Here is a 17,339-nt window from a genome sequence, read left to right as displayed (position 1 = left end):
TGTTTTATGAACGTCACAGCACCATTATTTGGTGCATAAATATTGATAATTGTTATGTCTTGTTGGTGAATGGTTCCTTTTAACAGTATATAATGTCCTTCCTTATCCCTTTTGATTAACTTATCAGAGTAATGTTGTCATCATAGAAAGATGGTGAAGTATTTTCTCCCTTTCCATTTTATGAAAGAGTTTGTGTAGGACATAATATCGTCCTGAAATGTGTCATGGATTTGCCAGAGAAACCATTTGAACTGAAAGTTTTCTTGGTGGGAAGGTTTCTAATTATGCATTTAATTTCTTTAATAGGTATGGACAATGCAGACTATCTATTTTTCTTGAGGGAGTTTTGGTGTTTTGAGGTATCTATCCATCTCATTTTAGTTGTTAATTTGTTAGCGTAAAGTTGCTCACAGTATTCCCTTATGGTAGTTTATAGACTCTTGATAGAATGTCCACAGAATCTGATGTGTTGTCATCACTCTCATTCCTGATATTGCTGATTTGTGTCTTCCTTTTATTTCCCTGATTAATCTGGATAGTCTTCTCAATTTTATTGAACTTTTAAAGAATCAGCTTTTGGCTTCATGGATTTCTCTTCTGTTGCTATATTTTCTACTTAATTAATTTCAGTTCTAAGCTTTTTAACTTCCTTTCTTCTACTTTCTTTTAAGTTTTTCTTTTTTTTATAGTTTCCTAGGGTGGAAGCTGAAGCCCCTTTCTTTTCACATATAGTTATTTACTGCTCTAAGTATTGCTTTAGTGACATCACACAAATTTTGAGATGCTATTTTAAATCCATGCAGTGTATTTTGAATTTCCCTTTAGGATTCTCTACTTACTGCTATTTAGAAGTATGCTATTTATCTTCCAAATACTTGGGGCTTTCTAGAATTCTTTTTGTTACTGATTTCTAACTGAATTAGATTCTGGTTGGTCAATATACTTTGTATTACTTAATTCCTTTTATATTTATTGAGATTTATTTTAAAGCCTAGAATATGGCATATTTTGATAAATATCCCATCAATATTCTTGCAAAGAATGTTAATTTTGCCATTGTTGGTATTCTGTACATGTTAATTATATCAAGTTGGTTAATACTTCTGTTTAAATCTTGTATGTTACACTGATTTTCTGTTTATCAGTTTTTAAGACAGAGCTATTGAAATCTCTGATTATAACTTGTGTTAATTTAAATCAAGGAAAAGAAAGGCTGGTTCAGTTCACCAATCTCTACCAGTGTTTGCATGTGGGTGACAGTGTTGCTTTCATGAGTAATTCGAGTCTTCTTAAAATTTGGTTCCCTTTCAACCTTTCTTTATATATATATATATATATATATATATATATATATATATATATAAAATTTTTAATGTAATACTATTTATTTAACTTTAAAAACATTTCAGCATTCTAAACATACAAAAAATAACTTTGCAAACTGTATTTAAGTACAGAAGGTTCTTGAACTTTCACTGATGCAGTGGCTCTTTTTTGCTGACAATGAAGAGTTCTACAGTTTGTTTGAAAACAAAATTTAAAATTGTACTAAAAAAAATTCAAATACTTCTCATGCCAGCTGACTCCCTTTTCCCCACAACTAAGAAAGGCAGCAGAATGCTGTATCACTATATACCAAAATAATACAACCTGAAGCTAAATGGATGCCTACCACAGTGTCAACAGGTCCAGCCTCACAGTGCACGCCCTAAGCTATAGCCCCTTCAAAAGGCATCTTCCCCCACAGTCTCAATACCAAGCAAGGAGCATCAAGAGTTTGTCTTGGTTGGTTTGTTCTTTTTTACAGACTATAGATATGTACAGTTGAAAACTGAGGATTTCTAGCCAATAACCATATAGTTAATAGCACCTTACAAATTAAAAAAGAAATGCCAGAACATCTTCAAATGCCTTGTCACACCAACAGCAAAGAGCACAGAGTGAGGAGAACGTGAGAGTGCTTTTTGATCTTAAAAATGTTTGCAAATATGTACAACTTTGATATAGTGTCAGGGTGTTCTGGACACCCAGGCCAATTCATGTAAACCACTGACAATTTCTAGAGCACTTAGAGAGATTACAATAGGATCATGACCAAATTCTATAACTGAAACTAACACAGACACATCTCAAATAAGATGTGTCAATCGTGGTGTTGTCCTACTCTAAAGTATTCACCAGAAGATGGGGATAAACAGTTTTTAATTCATCCTCCTTCTCCTCCTCTTCTTCCACTTGCTCTTCTTCTTCTTCCTCTTCTACCTTTTTCTGGGCAACTTTTGCTGGACACTTTGTGCCATCAAACTTTCTTTTGGACTTACAGTTAGCAACATCCTTTTCATATTTTTCTCCTTCAGCTTTGAGCCTTAGGGAAGTATGGCTGCTTTTTGCTGTCACTTAAGTTATTCCACAACTTATCCAGCTTTTTTTTTTGCCACATCTCCAACAGAGGAGATACCAGGATTTGTGGACTTGATCACTGGGCAGAATTCTAAACAGAACAGGAAGAATCCAGACAGTGGTCTTTTGGGAGCTTTAGGGTCCTCTTTTTTCTTGCCTCCTTTAGCTGGTCCATAATCCTTCATTTCTCAATCATAGCATACTTTATCTACCTTTGCCATTTCATCAAATTTAGATTTCTCTTTCCCAGACATTGTCTTCCATTTCTCAGAGCACTTCTTGGAAAATCTTGCAAAATTGAAAGGACTTCTGGATTTTTCTTCTTATGTTCTTCTCTGCCAGTCTGCACAAAGAAGCAGACATCTTGGCCTTTTGTTTCTTGGGGTCACCTTCAGCCATCCTGACTGTATTATTCAGGAGTCTGGGCAGTGTAGGGCATGATACGCGGCTCAGGTCTCCCCAGCCTTGTGCTAGCTGCCTCCACCTATATTTATTTATAATATTACATATGTATGTGTGGATTTATTCCCATGTAAAATTCCATGTAAAATTCTGGAGATAACACTATTGGGTAGTGGTATAGTATTGGTGGTCAAGCTTCAATTCCATAACAATGCATTCCTGAAAATACTGAACAAATACACAGAGAGACATAGATGGTTAAATTTTGAAATCATAAACTGGAGACATGATTTAGGAATCACCTACATTATAATGTACACCCAGACCCACTTGAATCAAATTGTGAAATATGATATATCAAGAACTATGTAATGTTTTGAACAGCCAACAATAAAAAATTAAAAAAAAAATAATGTACACCCAGGATCCAAGAGAATGGTAAGTTCAGGTACCAACATTTTTTGATAAAATACATTCTTGTTTTCTGCTTTGTACTGCACAGCTGACAGATAACTAAGAAATGACTGAAAGGTGAATCTGTTGTTTGTATGCACATTTGTACTTCAAGATCTAAATAAAATACAAAATATGGCTGGGGATGTGGCTTAGTGGTTGAGTGCCCCTGAGTTCAATCTTCAGTACACCCCCCAAAAATACATCTAAGTTTTAATCTTTAGAATATCTATTTTAAAAATTTAGTTTGAATACTAAATTGATAGACTTTAAACTTCATGCATCTGTTTAAATCAGATCAGAGAGGTTTCATGAGTGTTACTGTTTATAGATTGTTAAAGATCCCTTGGGCAAAGTCAAGGCTGTTGCATGTGGACAGTTTTTTGAATTATAGCGCAGAAGTTTTAATGCATACCTCAGGAATGATAGGGGTCTTAAATAGGCAGTCATATTTACTAAAGAAACCTGGAGTTTTCTTAGATTGCCAACCTTAGCAAGACAAGAAATGTCAGGGTGACAGAGTTTAAGTGGCTCTTTTCAGATATATCACGCTGATTCTCTATATTTAAGAAGCGAAACAGCCTTCCAGGAGCTATTTAATTAAGTGAAAGTAAGTCTAGTCCCCATTGGAAGTGAATGGTTCAGTGAACAAACACATATCAGCCATGAGGAAGTAGGGAGTTATTATGTGCTTCATAGACACAGTGACACTTTATAACCCCATATCAGGGATCCTAAACAGTGATTGGTTGAGAAAATTATCAAACTGAGTTTAAATTTCGGCAGGTACAAAATTGTCATGCAAAACTCCAGGACAGCGTGCCACTCTCAGTCTTCAAAGAGAACGATAAGAAAACCTGGATTTTCAAAGTCCCTTTGAAGGCTCATAAGGTAAGACAGAACGCCCTCTTTACTCAGAACCAACTACATAAGTAAAAAGTTCTTTTTTTTTTTCTAGAAAGAACTATGAATTTCAGTGAAGACAACTAGATTGTAAGAAGTGAAAATCCTTTTTTGATTAGATTTTCCTTCCATTTTTTACATGTCATATTGAGTATATATTAAAAGACAATAGAAAATTTTGTGGTAAGGGATGTTAATTCCATCCAATAAGATATCACATCACTGAAAAATAGGACTTTTTTCTGTACAGTCAGTATGTTGTTAAAATATAAGTTGCTTATCAGAAAAAGTGAACATCAGGTGCAATACATGTTTAAAGCCCAAAATACTAAAACAAAGTGATTAGAATGTTTTGTGCATATTTCACTAAGTTTCCATTACTGTTATTTTTATCCAAAAAAAGAATCAATTTCAAGAATCTAAGTCTAGTCAGTCATTTTTCATTCTCCGTAATGCAATGTAAGATGTAATGGGATTTCATGAAAAAACGAACATCGCAATTTCTGCTTCTTTTAAAACACTAACAATAGTAACATTAATACACTGACTTTTACAAAGAAATAAACATGTACTGGGGAATTTGATTTAATACATTATGCTACATGTACTTCAGTCTGGCTGAGCCACACATGAAGGGCTCATCCAGAGCTCAGTATCTGTCCTGTATTGGGTCTTCAGAAGTTTGTTGTCCGACTACATAAGTAAACCCCAGTTTACTTTTAATATCTTGCCCCTGTAAAATTGAATTTTGGCCTGGGAAATTATTATTATTATTTTTAAAAATTTGATGTTTGAAAAGCAAGATTGAAGCACTTTGACTTAGGATATCTAGAGATTTGACTTCTGTCACACACATTTTCTATTTCAAGAATTTCTACAGGTTGAGAAAAAAAAAGATGTTACTGAAAAATTGGCAAAAACTGAGGTGGAAATTTGATAATTATTGGGTCATTTGATTGGTTTTAATAAAATATCAGATAACTCAAGTTTTAGAAATCTTCACTAGGCTTTAATACATTATTTTATTATTTACTTGACCAAATTAATTGGCTAATTGCTAAATCTCATTTCACATGTAACAATAAACTCAATAATTTGAAGGGAGGCTTCATAGTGCTGAAACCTCAGCTTCAGGCAGATGATACTTAGAATATTTCTATAGCAGACTTTGAAGTCATTTACCTGCTTTGGCAAATAGTGACAAGCATCACTGTGTTATCCTCTGGAGAAGAGCTCAAAGAGAGTTTACGTGGTAGAATTGCTGGATTGCAGTTTAGAAAGGAGGTACGTACAACACCCGCCTTTGTCACAAGTACCTTTCTGGGACACAGTGGCTCCTCCAAGTCCTGGTGTAGACTGGTCTTCTGCAGAGTCTGTGTAATAATTAGGTTTGGGATGCAAAGGACAGCATAACCCTTGCCAACTAAACAGCTAGCTTCCAATATTTCCACCCTACAACCCTGTATTTCACTTGTCCTGGGGTCACATCAGCCTTAGTCCATAGCATTTCTGAAGGAGGTTTAGCTATTCTTGACTCTTTGATGAACAGCTGTAAGATTGAAGCATGTGTTCTGTCAGTAGGTCTAAAACTTTGTCTTTTCTCCTGTGAGGAAATTACAATAATTCTTCTTAACATATTTGTTGAAGTTTAATTATATTTCCACTACTACCACTAAATTACATTATTTGTTTTTATAACATATAACATTACAATCTTTAAAGCCAGTGAGAGTTCATGAAACAGAAGGAAAAATAAATCCTTTCCTTTTAATAAACATAGTATCATGATATCAAGAAATCCAACTTTTCATAAATAGAAACTTACATTTTTGATTCACATGGATTATACAATGTCTGTTTCAATGTATAAAAATTTGTGTTAGTCCATTTCTGAATTTGAATTCTGACTTCTTTTAGAAGTCCCATGTAATAATTCCTATCTTTTATTAGGAGGTTGCAAAATGCCTGGAACAGTGCTAAGTATTGTTAACACTAAGTATTTATTCATTAGCAACACTGATAAGATGCCTTCCAGTGTACTTTGCATCGGAAGACAACCATCACCAAGACACTCCTTGACCTTAGGAGCTTATAGTAGCATAGAGGAAAATAGAAATAACCTGGCAATTTTAGAATTGTGCAGTGTGTTGTGGGTGAGGTATACAGAAACCACTGGGTATAAAAAGTAACACAAATTCTCTTTGAAATGGAGTCAGAGAAGTCTTCTCAGAGACAATCCTTTGCTAACCCGGTTATACTCCTGAGGTGTAGTATTATCACTATCCCAGACAGAGGAACTGAAGACTTAATAAAGCTTTTTAACTGCCTCAAGCTCACACAGCCACTAGTAGAGGTAAAATTTGAACTAGGTCTCAGAATTCAAACTCCATGTTCTTTTCATTAACTGAGCTCCCTCAAGTCAATCATTTCTTTCTCCTGTCGTCTGGTATAACACAATTCTAGAGATTTAGGGTGGGGATTACAAATGCTTCCTTTTTAAAGCACAATCTTAGCAGAGTTAGTTAACACTTGATTAAATCTATTCAGAACAGAGAGTAAGAGAGAGACAGAGAGAGAGAGAGAGAGGGAGGGAGGGAGGGAGAGAGAGAGAGAGAGAGAATGAGAGAGAGAGAGAGAGAGAGAGAGAGAGAGAGAGAGAGAGAATGAGAGAGAGTCCATGCTCGCTACCATTAAGAACAGTGGAAGGGCAAAATTATGGCTATGCCCTCTCTCTATCCACGGATGTTGTCCTTTATTGGCACAGGCAGAAAAAGCCTCAGAAGCTACATCAGTGCTGAGCTTGATGACACCTGACATAGCTCCATAAACATACCAAGTATATCTGCAATATCATAAATCTCATGTTGGATATGTACTCCTTTCCCAGGGAAAAGGGCAAATGTTGCAGATCAAAATAATATATTACTGTAGCTATTATCTTTTGCCTTATAAGTGATTTTGTGCTGTTCTTTTTTTTTAACAGCCATTGATTATTATTCCTAAGGACAATGAAGATAATTATATTTATTTGCATTTGGGCAGCAGCATGGGCCATTCCAGTAAGTTTTTCTTCCTTGGAAAACTTCCTTGCTTTGCTAAATCTTTTAGTCCAACAAAACACACCTAAAGTTTTGCAGATAAATGGAGTTCAAACATTGAGATTTGCATTACACATGGAGTTTCACTCAGCTATAAAGAACAACAAAATCATGCATTTGCTGGTAAATGGATGGAAATGGAGATCATGAAAGTGAACTAAGTTAGACTCAGAAAGTCAGGGCTGTATGTTTTCTCTCACATACAAAAGCTACAGCAAAATAAGGGTGGGCATATGGGGGAAGGAAGGATCCCATGAAAATAGAAGGGAGATCAGTGGAGTGGAGGAAGATGATTGAGGGGAAGGGATGGGAGATGGAAAAGAGAACTGAGGAATGAAATTGACCAAAATATGCTATGTAGATACAAGAATATATACCACAGTGAATTCCGTCTTTATGTATATTCACAAAGCACCAATTAAAACAAATAAAAGGAAGGAAAACCAATAGAATAGGGAAATGGGAATAGGGTAAAAGAGAAAGAGAGGGAAAATGGAAGTACTGGGAATTGAAATGAAACAAATTCTATCCCATAAATGTATGAATATGTAAAAATGAACCCTACTACTATGTACAACTAAAATACCCTAATAAAAATTAAGAACTGTTTTTCTTAGGGTACATTTTATGTTATATATAAAATAAAGCATTTATTAATTTTTTTAAAAAAAGACTTTATATGATAACCCATTTGTAATTGTATTAACCAGATTTCAGGCTTAACATTTTCATATGCTTTCATGAGACCAAGCATTTTGTGGTATTTCTGTAGTTGAGAATTCCCCCAAGTGTTTTAAGTATATTCTTGAAGAGCCCAGAAGTATCAGTTACTTGATTTTGGTTCAGCACTGACTCTGACCACACCCATTATTCTCTTAGGAGATTTGCCCAGGATTATACTTGGGGTGGGTTCTGTGCTACTGCAAGAGGCTTGTTCAGAAACAAAAGGGTCTACCTCCTTGTTTTTCTACAGTCAAGATAAGTAGTCTGGCTAATAATTCAACAAAATTGGTAATACCATAATGAAAAATATCTACATGCCAAATTAAAAATTGTGCGTAAGCCCAGCAACAAGCTACTTCTTTTTCTTAGATCATTTATTTACCTTTGTATTATATTTTCACTGAGGGAAAAATGTTCGTGTGTGAGGTGCTATACATAAAATAAGATTCTTTAAATATCCCGTGTTTTCACTTTGGCAGCTTCCTCAAACCAAACCATTGGAGAGACACACTGTTGAAAAATCTGTGAATTTACATCTTCTAGCAAAACAAAAAGTGCCAGTACAGGTATGGGATATGAAATGTGTTTCCCATTATTTCTATTTCTAAGATATTTTTGAATTTCATTAACTTCCTACAATTTTTCACCCTTCTTTTCAGCTGCTTTGCTTCAAGATGAGACCTATAATGTATTTTGAATTTTTTCTCCTTTTCAGAATGAGTTAAGTGCCAATGACACCACTAAAGAAAGTGGTGAATCCCTTCATGCAAATGAGTTAGGAAGGCAACAGTACACCAAGGATGGTTATGAAGGAAAAGGGAATGGTTCTGAGTGGAAAGAAGTAGGAGGGAAGAGTTCTACACAGTCTGTTTTAGCCAGCCAAGAGGGGAATATTGAGGAAGAAAATGGAGTCACAGGAAAACCAGAAACATATGGTCATGATGCGATTCATGGAGAAGACGATAACAGTACAGCAAATGGCATCAGGGGACAAGTAGGCATCACCGACAATGCTGAAGCAGGAAATGAGAGTGATATTAATGGCAGTGCTGATCAGAATACAACAAATGAGGATGACGGAGACACAAGCCAAAATGAGGGTGTTACTGTTTTCCAAGAAAATGGACCTCAAGTAGTTGGAAGCAATAATAATACAGACCATGACAATAAAATAAATGGGAATGAGGGTGATACAAGTGCAGTAACACCCCAAAGAGAAGGTGAGGGAAATGGGGATAAGGAGGTTGAGGTAACACCAGGCAATGAAGAAGATGCTGGCTTGGATAATTCTGATGGGAGTCCTAGTGGAGATGGTACAGATGAGGATGATGACATGGGTTCTGGTGACAATGATGGTGGAGAACCAGGGAATGGAAACAAGGGCAGTGATAACAGCAAGGACCATACGGGTCAGTCTCATGGCAAAGGAGATGACAGTAGCATAGGTCAGAATTCAACTAGTGGTGAAGATGATGACTCTGAAGACAAAGAGGATTCCCATAATGGAACTGGTGGAGACAACACCTCCAATAGTGAAGAAGACTCTGATGGTATTCCAGAAGGCAATGGTAGCCAAGGAATAGAGGACACCCAGAAACCCAGCCACAGAGAAAGCAAAGGTGTGGAAAATGGAATTACCAGACAACCAGAACAAAGTGCTATTGGGAAGAGCCAACTTAAGGTTAGTTTTTAATCCAATTTCTTTTGATGTAAGTTTCATTTTTCCCTGGCACCTTCTGAGGGTAGCACAAAAATCATAAGTATCCAGGTAATTTTAACCTACATTATTTGACTAAGAAGAAAGCTGGAGTTCCTATTGGACTATGATATAGAAAATTTTAGGAGTCAGACTTTCTAGAAAGTTCCTTTTAGGTAAGAATAAAAGAGTATAAATGTGGATGGGTTGCTAAGCAATCTGAACACAAGAGTACTTTCAAGTACAAAATAAAGTATGTTTTCACAAATAACTGTTTGGGAAGAACTGAAAGTTGGAATCCTATTCCTGTGGTCACTTTTCTCATACAGTCCTCCTCCAACCAATGCAACTTTGCAGCAAATATTCACTAATCAATCATTCTTTTCTTCATTGTTCCACAGGGAATAGAAACCAACAGAACTAATATTACCAAAGAAGCTGGGAAAATCAATGAAAGTAAAGATAGTAAAGGACAACATGGAATGAATGTGAGCTCAGGAAATGCCAAAACACAAGGAGAGGTTGACAACATACAAGGACCTGGCCAGAAATCAGAACCTGGAAATAAAGCCAGGCACAGTAAAACAGGTAGTGGTAGCAATAGTGATGGATATGACAGTTATGATTTTGATGATGAATCCATGCAAGGAGACGACCCCAACAGCAGTGATGAGTCTAATGGAAGCGAGGATGCTAATTCAGATGGCAACAATGACAGCAGTAATGGAGGAGACGCTTCTTATAACTCTGATGAATCAAATGATAATGCCAATGGCAGTGACTCAAATGGAGAAGACGATGATGAGGGCAGTGATGGTGCATCAGATACTGATGACAGTGACAGTCACGGTGATGATAGTAACAATGAGAGTGAAGACAATGATGAATCAGAAAGCAGTGAAGATAAATCAGAAAGCAAGGACAGTGGTGAAAGCAAATCAGAGAGCAGTGACAACAGTGATAGCAGTGACAGCAGTGATAGTAGTGATAGCAGTGACAGCAGTGACAGTAGTGACAGCAGTGACAGTAGTGATAGTAGTGATAGCAGTGACAGCAGTGATAGCAGTGACAGTAGTGACAGCAGTGATAGTAGTGACAGTAGTGACAGCAGTGATAGTAGTGACAGCAGTGACAGTAGTGACAGCAGTGATAGTAGTGACAGCAGCGACAGCAGTGACAGCAGTGATAGTAGTGACAGCAGTGACAGTAGCGACAGCAGTGATAGCAGTGATAGCAGTGACAGCAGTGACAGCAGTGACAGTAGCGATAGCAGTGATAGTAGTGATAGCAGTGACAGCAGTGATAGCAGTGATAGTAGTGACAGCAGCGATAGCAGTGATAGTAGTGATAGTAGTGACAGCAGTGATAGCAGTGATAACAGTGACAGCAGTGATAGTAGTGATAGCAGTGACAGCAGCGATAGCAGTGATAGTAGTGACAGCAGCAATAGCAGTGACAGCAGCGATAGCAGCGACAGCAGTGATAGTAGTGACAGTGACAGCAAATCAGACAGCAGTGACAGCAGTGATAGTGACAGCAAATCAGATAGTAGTGACAGCAGTGATAGCAAATCAAACAGTCATAGTAGTGACAGTAGTAACAGCAGTGATAGCAGTGACAGCAGTGACAGTAGTGATAGCAGTGACAGCAGTGATAGCAGTGACAGTAGTGACAGCAGTGATAGTAGCGACAGCAGCGACAGCAGTGACAGCAGTGACAGCAGCGACAGCAGTGACAGCAGCGACAGCAGTGACAGCAGCGACAGCAGTGACAGCAGTGATAGCAGTGACGGCAGTGATAGTAGCGACAGCAGTGACAGCAGCAATAGCAGTGACAGCAGTGACAGCAGCGAGAGCAGTGATAGCAGTGACAGCAGTGATAGCAGTGACAGCAGTGACAGTAGTGACAGCAGTGATAGCAGTGACAGCAGTGACAGTAGTGACAGCAGTGATAGTGACAGCAGTGACAGTGGAGATAGCAAATCTGACAGCAGTGATGAGAGTGACAGCCAGAGCAAGTCTGGTAATGGCAATAATGGAAGTGACAGTGACAGTGAGAGTGACAGTGAAGGCAGTGATAGTAACCACTCAACCAGTGATGATTAGAACAAAGAAAATCCAATGAGTTTTTCTTTGTGTGTGAAAATTTGATAATTAATCAATAGGAAATAGATTCCCAATAAAATAAAATAGATAAATAAACAATGCATGTAAACATCCATAGAAACAACTAGGGGAATCAAGTCAAATTGTTGGATTTGGAATTCAGTCCCAATTCCCTTAGAGAGAGAATCTGAATGTATGACCTTGGGTACATGCATGTTAAAAGATATTCATGTTCTGAAAATATTTTGTTAAAAGTGTAAATGTAAACATACAGGAATAATTAAAATGTTCTTTAATATTTTACACAGACACCTCAAGCAATCACTTAGACATGATATCTTCAATTATAATGCCAGCTGCTTTAGAGGATGTAGTAAGTAAACTCTTCTTACACATAATCTGTGGCACTACCTTAATCCTGTAGCAGTCATGGAGAGTCTGCTTACTGTGGAGTAAAAAAAAAAATGCTGTTCTGTGACATCCTATGCAAATACTGATTGATTTGCTTGTTCTATGGAAGATATACATTTGCAACCTGAAGAAAATATCATAGCAACTCTTTAATCTTTCCAGGATTTGGGAACAAACTTTCAATTGTCTTCACATCAGTCTCACCAAGTGAAACCTGGCTCACATTTCCCTTTTAAATGTCAACATTCCAAAACTTCCAGACTAGACCCTGAGACTGCCTTTCCACTGTGAATCTCTTTAATAAAAGTTGCTGGTGGGCAATATTTTGGAAAACTTCTCTTTCTTATTTGAGAGAGTCTCATATGCAGTTAAGACCTGAGCTTAGGTCATTCAGCTTTTCCAAGTATAAGGATAATTAGTTTTGAGATGAAGCCCAAACCCTAGAAAACAAGGATCATAAAGATGAATGAAAATAGAGAGTGATCTTTAACAGGGTGGAGATGTAATTATCATCCATACTTAGAGTACTTTTGAAAATGAAAAGGGTGCTTTGAATAATTACATGGGGACAGGAAGTGTAAATTCGGATTGTCCTAGGGAAACTAAAGAACACTATGACTTGAGGGTATTTTTCGAGAATTGGTAATGATGCTTTGTAATTTCTCTTTTTTCTCCACTTAGGCCATTATTTTAGATTTGTTCTAATTTAAAGGTAAAACTATATTGTGAAGTTATGGTTGCAATTTCTCTAACAGTAATTTTTAAACCAGTCTTTAGTTGACAATTTATGTTCTAATGTTAGGCACATTTTACACAAACAGTTTCAGAGTGTTTCTTTTTCCTGCCTCATTCCTCCTTTATGCAAGAGTTTTTAAGAGTTAAAAATTGTAAGGAATATTGCTAAAAGCTTAAAAAATGCTGCTATTTGTAAACTACTTTGTGACTCTTAATATTGTAAAATGTCAGATTTCTGTTATATCACAGCCATGTAATGACTCCAAACCTTTTACCTTAAAATATGCTCTAGGTTTTTCATTCTGTTAAACTATAGAATTTTTTGTTTGCTTGTTTTGTTTTTATTTGTAAAGTTCTGCTTCTAGTACCTGTCACACTTATTTCAAATGGTTGTCATGAGCCCTAAATCAACAATGGATGTGGAACTCTTTGTAAACTGTACAAGATATGTAAATGAAAGAGATAATTTCAGTGTTATAATAAACATCTATTTATTCAATTGCTCATAAGGAAAACTCTTTTCACCCTAATGAATTTGCAAATATTTGGCGTCCACATCACAAAATCTGTTTTATAATATCACACTTTTTAAATAGTTATCTACTTTTGGTTGGAAAAGTAACACATGTATATATACAAAATAACAATTTTAAATACTATGTAAAATATAAAAATTTGATCTTGATCATTTTAGACTTCTAGTCCTCTATTTCTCTTCCCTAGTGTCAATTTCTGTTACTAATATATTGTAGAACTTTCCACAAATATTGCATTCACATAAAAGCACATATATTTCCCTTTTAAAAACATATGGAAGTCTACTACATACAAAGTACTCATCTCACTCTTTTTAGCTGAGCAACCTACCCTGAATATTGGTTCAAAGTACACAGGTCAACCTCATTTTTCTTCACAGCTATGTTTTATTTCATTTTATGAAATGTCCTAAGATATTTAATTTGTGTTTACTGTTCCATCATTTCCTAAGCCACTTCTGGCCCCAAGAGAGTCTGTGGATATCACCTGAGATAAGAGTCTGAGAACAAATTTCTAACCAGTTCCTGTAAAGACTTCACCTTTAGAAGTATTTCCAAGGAGTAGATGTTCAGGATTTAGGGCTGATGTCAGAAATCATGAAGGAGCACTATGATCCTGATTCTCTCATATAATTACATCTGCAATTGGCTTCTGGACCTTTGAGACCGGTGAGGAGCAAACACTTTCCATAGGAATGTCTCAAAAGTAGATTCTCTAAGCCTAAGAGGTCTGCTATTAGGAAAAATTATTCTTGAGTTATTTTCTGGAATAAAGATTAATAGGCCTTCTCCTAATATCACTCATGACAGCAGAATTTTTTAAACTGCTGGTTGCCAATCCGTTAGTAGCTCATTATACCAACTTAGTGAGTTATGACATTTTAAAAAAGGAAAAAACAAAAGAAAATCAGTGCATCATAGGTAGTATGCTATGAAATTTGATGATTTCTATCTCTTTATACATATACAAATATGTCAGAGTATGCAGATACTGGGACATGATGTAAAATGTCTTCCTTGCTTTTGGTTGTAGTTAAATGAGTTTGAAAGCCATTGGTTTAGGAAAGCATTATTGCTAGCAGTCTTTTCATGTTTACTTTCCCCATTCATGTTTGTCCTTAAAAATCTATAAGTTTCTTTTTACCTTTGAAGAGATTTAGGAAGGAAGGAAGGAAGGAAATAAGTAAGGAAAGAAAAAAGGGAGAGAAGGATAAAGGAAGGGAGGAAGTGTTTTATATGCGTAGAGGGCAGGGAAGAATGGTGGTGGGATGGGATCCTGGATTTAATTTGGGCCGTAGTAAAACAGCCAAAGTCACGTTGCACTCTTGAGCAAAAGGCCCTTGTGATTGTCCTGGTGGACTGTTGGGAATTCAAGCTTGCTTTCTGACTCCATGTATGACTAAAGGTGCCAGATCTTACAACTGGCTCTCAGAGGTTGTCCCTGGGAAGTTCTTTTGCACCTGATCAGACCACAAATCAAGAAACATAATAAGAGGGTTTTGTTCTTGTTGTTGCTGTTGTTATTTTAAAATCTATTTCTGATATAGAAAGATAACCTTTAGGAAGACATACCTCACCACATTAATACATTTTGAATTATTAACTAGAGTGGCATTTCCCAGAAGTCAAACTTGCTTTATGATTTGTAATGGAAGTTTTGAAAAGCTGTAGACCAAAATAACCAAGAACAATTTTCCTGTCCCTAAAAGGAGCAGGAACAGAATAGTATTTTATTCAGTCATGGATGAAAATATCATTGTGTTCTCACAGTGATACATTCACGGCTGCTTGGAAGCAAATCCTCTAGAGAATGAAGCAAGTCAACCACACAATGTTCTCAACCTCTATTCTAAACAGGGATCTTGGATTCAAATGCTAAAAAGAGGATGGGGGATGTGATGAGGGAAATCAATTCCTATGGGACAATCATGTAATTCAGAAAAAATGGTATAAGTCTAAAGATCACTGATACCTTAGACTCGATGTTTTCCTTTAGTTTGCACAGACTCAGCTCCAGCAAGAAACAGGATTGACATCTTTGGCATGGGACACCTCTCTTGTTTCCAAGGGAATTTGGAGCTTTGCTATTGGATCTTCCCCTCTTTCCTTCATTTTCTCCCTAGTCTTTTTCCTTTTAAAGAGTTGAATAAATCTCTATGGGGAAGAGAGTTGAATAAATCTCTCTAGCAGACCAGAATTCCCAGCATCTCTCTATGTAAGAACCCAGACATACTCTCCTCTGGGAAAAATATGCTTGGGCTTATATTCCTAGTCCTTCTGCATGCTCTTGGATTTTAGTCTCCACCAACTAGTTCTCAGCTCCCACCTTAATGGTACTTTCCTCACTGAATCTTTTTTTTTTTTTTGACCTCCCAGCTCTATCTCCACATCTTAAGAACACTCTCAATTAAAAGCAAGAGATACTTAGGCTGTGCCAGACTCACATTCAAGGTGCACCAAAGCAAAAAATCTCCTGGGTTTATCCTAATATCCTGATTATGACAAGTGAGTTCTTATCTTGTCCCCAGGTGAAAATTCCCTTTGAGTGAATTTCTGAGCTTCTGCCCTACTTCCTCATTCTGTTCTAGCAAGTATCTTAGAATTTTCCTAACCCAGCACACCTGGGAATGCCAGGAGCAAATTTAGTGTCTGACACAAGTGGGCTTATTACCTAATGCAATGAAGGAGATTGTTCAACAGAGTGGGTCATCTCAGCAAAAGAAAAGACAAAGGATTGGAGGAGAGGGTAGAAATTAGATGATAATTAAACAAAACAGTATTCGAGAGGGTCAAAGCAAAGCAGGGATGCAGGTAAAGACAGCAACATTGGATATGGACTGTAAGTTGACCCAGGCTCCCATTTCTTTGGAAAGTGCAAAGTTAGGATGAATGTGGACTGTTGAGTCCAGTTACCACTTACCTGAACTTCTTCACCTGGATTTTGAATTGAGGCTGTTTTTCTGTGTCAAAGTGACTTAGAGCCTCCAGGCAAGAGTGGAGGGCTTTATTCTTGCTGACATAATCTTCAACAGCAAAGTCCCCAATAATATTTGATTTTAGAGAATGAAGTGTCTCAGTGATTAATAAAACAAGAATTACTCAAAGATGGGACTTATTATGACAATTCCAGCTTCAGCATCCTTGAGAGATATGTTGTTTCCTATGAAAATGGCATCTGGCTCAATCTATGACTATTTTTCCAGTCTGATGAACGGTGGGCAGATTCTTACTCACTTGGTCTCAGCTGGTTCTCCGGAGGTATGTATCTGCTAAAACCAAGACTGCTTATCTTGCTAGTCTTTTTCCCAGATTCAAGCAGAACTCCCAGATGCCTGCCTGTTCTTTTAATATCACCCCTTCTAGATCACTACCTGTAGGACTTTGCATCACTCCCATTATTTCTGTTTCTCTTTTGCTGAATACTGTCTGTGCCCTAATCACATATTGCCACTTTGTCTACATCCTGTGTTTTGCGCACAGATTGCCCTGGTTAAAATTTGCAGCATGGAATAAGTTCTCTACTTTCCTCCCTCACCTGCTTCCTGTAGACAGGGAGATCATATTTTATGCCCCTTCTCTCTATCCTGTACATTCACCATAATTGGTCAAGTTCTGAGATTTAATAATTCTCATCCTTATACCAAACTCCAGTCCTTTACTACAACTCAGGTACTCGTGTACCAACTTGGTAGGTATTTTCTCAGGAGTGTCTATGATTCTGGTTTTTGGAGTTCAATTCTTAATTTTGACCTACTTCTCTTTACCTTTTTGATTTATCGAAAAAGGATAGTTGAAAGAGTCTGAGGTTTGACATGTAGACCAACAAAAGACACAGAGACAAACCCCACATAAATACAGCTATCTCATACTAGATAAA

General features: G+C 36.8%; 1 protein-coding gene and 1 pseudogene across 1 annotated transcript; one reads left to right on the top strand and one right to left on the bottom strand.

Annotated features, from left to right (window-relative positions):
• Positions 1-2,160: 2,160 nt before the first annotated feature.
• On the bottom strand, positions 2,161-2,799 carry LOC124101591 (high mobility group protein B3-like; annotated as a pseudogene).
• Positions 2,800-4,021: 1,222 nt separating this feature from the next.
• On the top strand, positions 4,022-13,425 carry Dspp (dentin sialophosphoprotein). Its single transcript, XM_046457560.2, has 5 exons — positions 4,022-4,146; positions 7,142-7,217; positions 8,459-8,545; positions 8,695-9,660; positions 10,077-13,425. Exons 2-5 carry the CDS (start codon positions 7,167-7,169, stop codon positions 11,778-11,780), a joined length of 2,808 nt encoding a protein of 935 aa, XP_046313516.1. The 5' UTR covers positions 4,022-4,146; positions 7,142-7,166; the 3' UTR covers positions 11,781-13,425.
• Positions 13,426-17,339: the final 3,914 nt, after the last annotated feature.

This window comes from Marmota monax, unplaced genomic scaffold (genome assembly GCF_021218885.2).
Source record: "Marmota monax isolate L192 unplaced genomic scaffold, Marmota_monax_Labrador192_F-V1.1 WCK01_AAM20220418_F8-fsc00128, whole genome shotgun sequence".
NCBI lineage: Eukaryota > Metazoa > Chordata > Mammalia > Rodentia > Sciuridae > Marmota > Marmota monax.
Note: the sequence above shows the minus strand (reverse complement) of the source record. Positions and strands in the feature narration are given on the sequence as shown.

What these genes read in the sequence shown, in the direction of transcription:
- Dspp (XM_046457560.2), top strand. Translation starts at nt 7,167, where the DNA reads ATGAAGATAATTATATTTATTTGCATTTGGGCAGCAGCATGGGCCATT. An exon ending in AACAAAAAGTGCCAGTACAG is followed by an intron (nt 8,546 to 8,694) that starts GTATGGGATATG and finishes TCTCCTTTTCAG; the next exon opens with AATGAGTTAAGTGCCAATGA. An exon ending in TTGGGAAGAGCCAACTTAAG is followed by an intron (nt 9,661 to 10,076) that starts GTTAGTTTTTAA and finishes ATTGTTCCACAG; the next exon opens with GGAATAGAAACCAACAGAAC.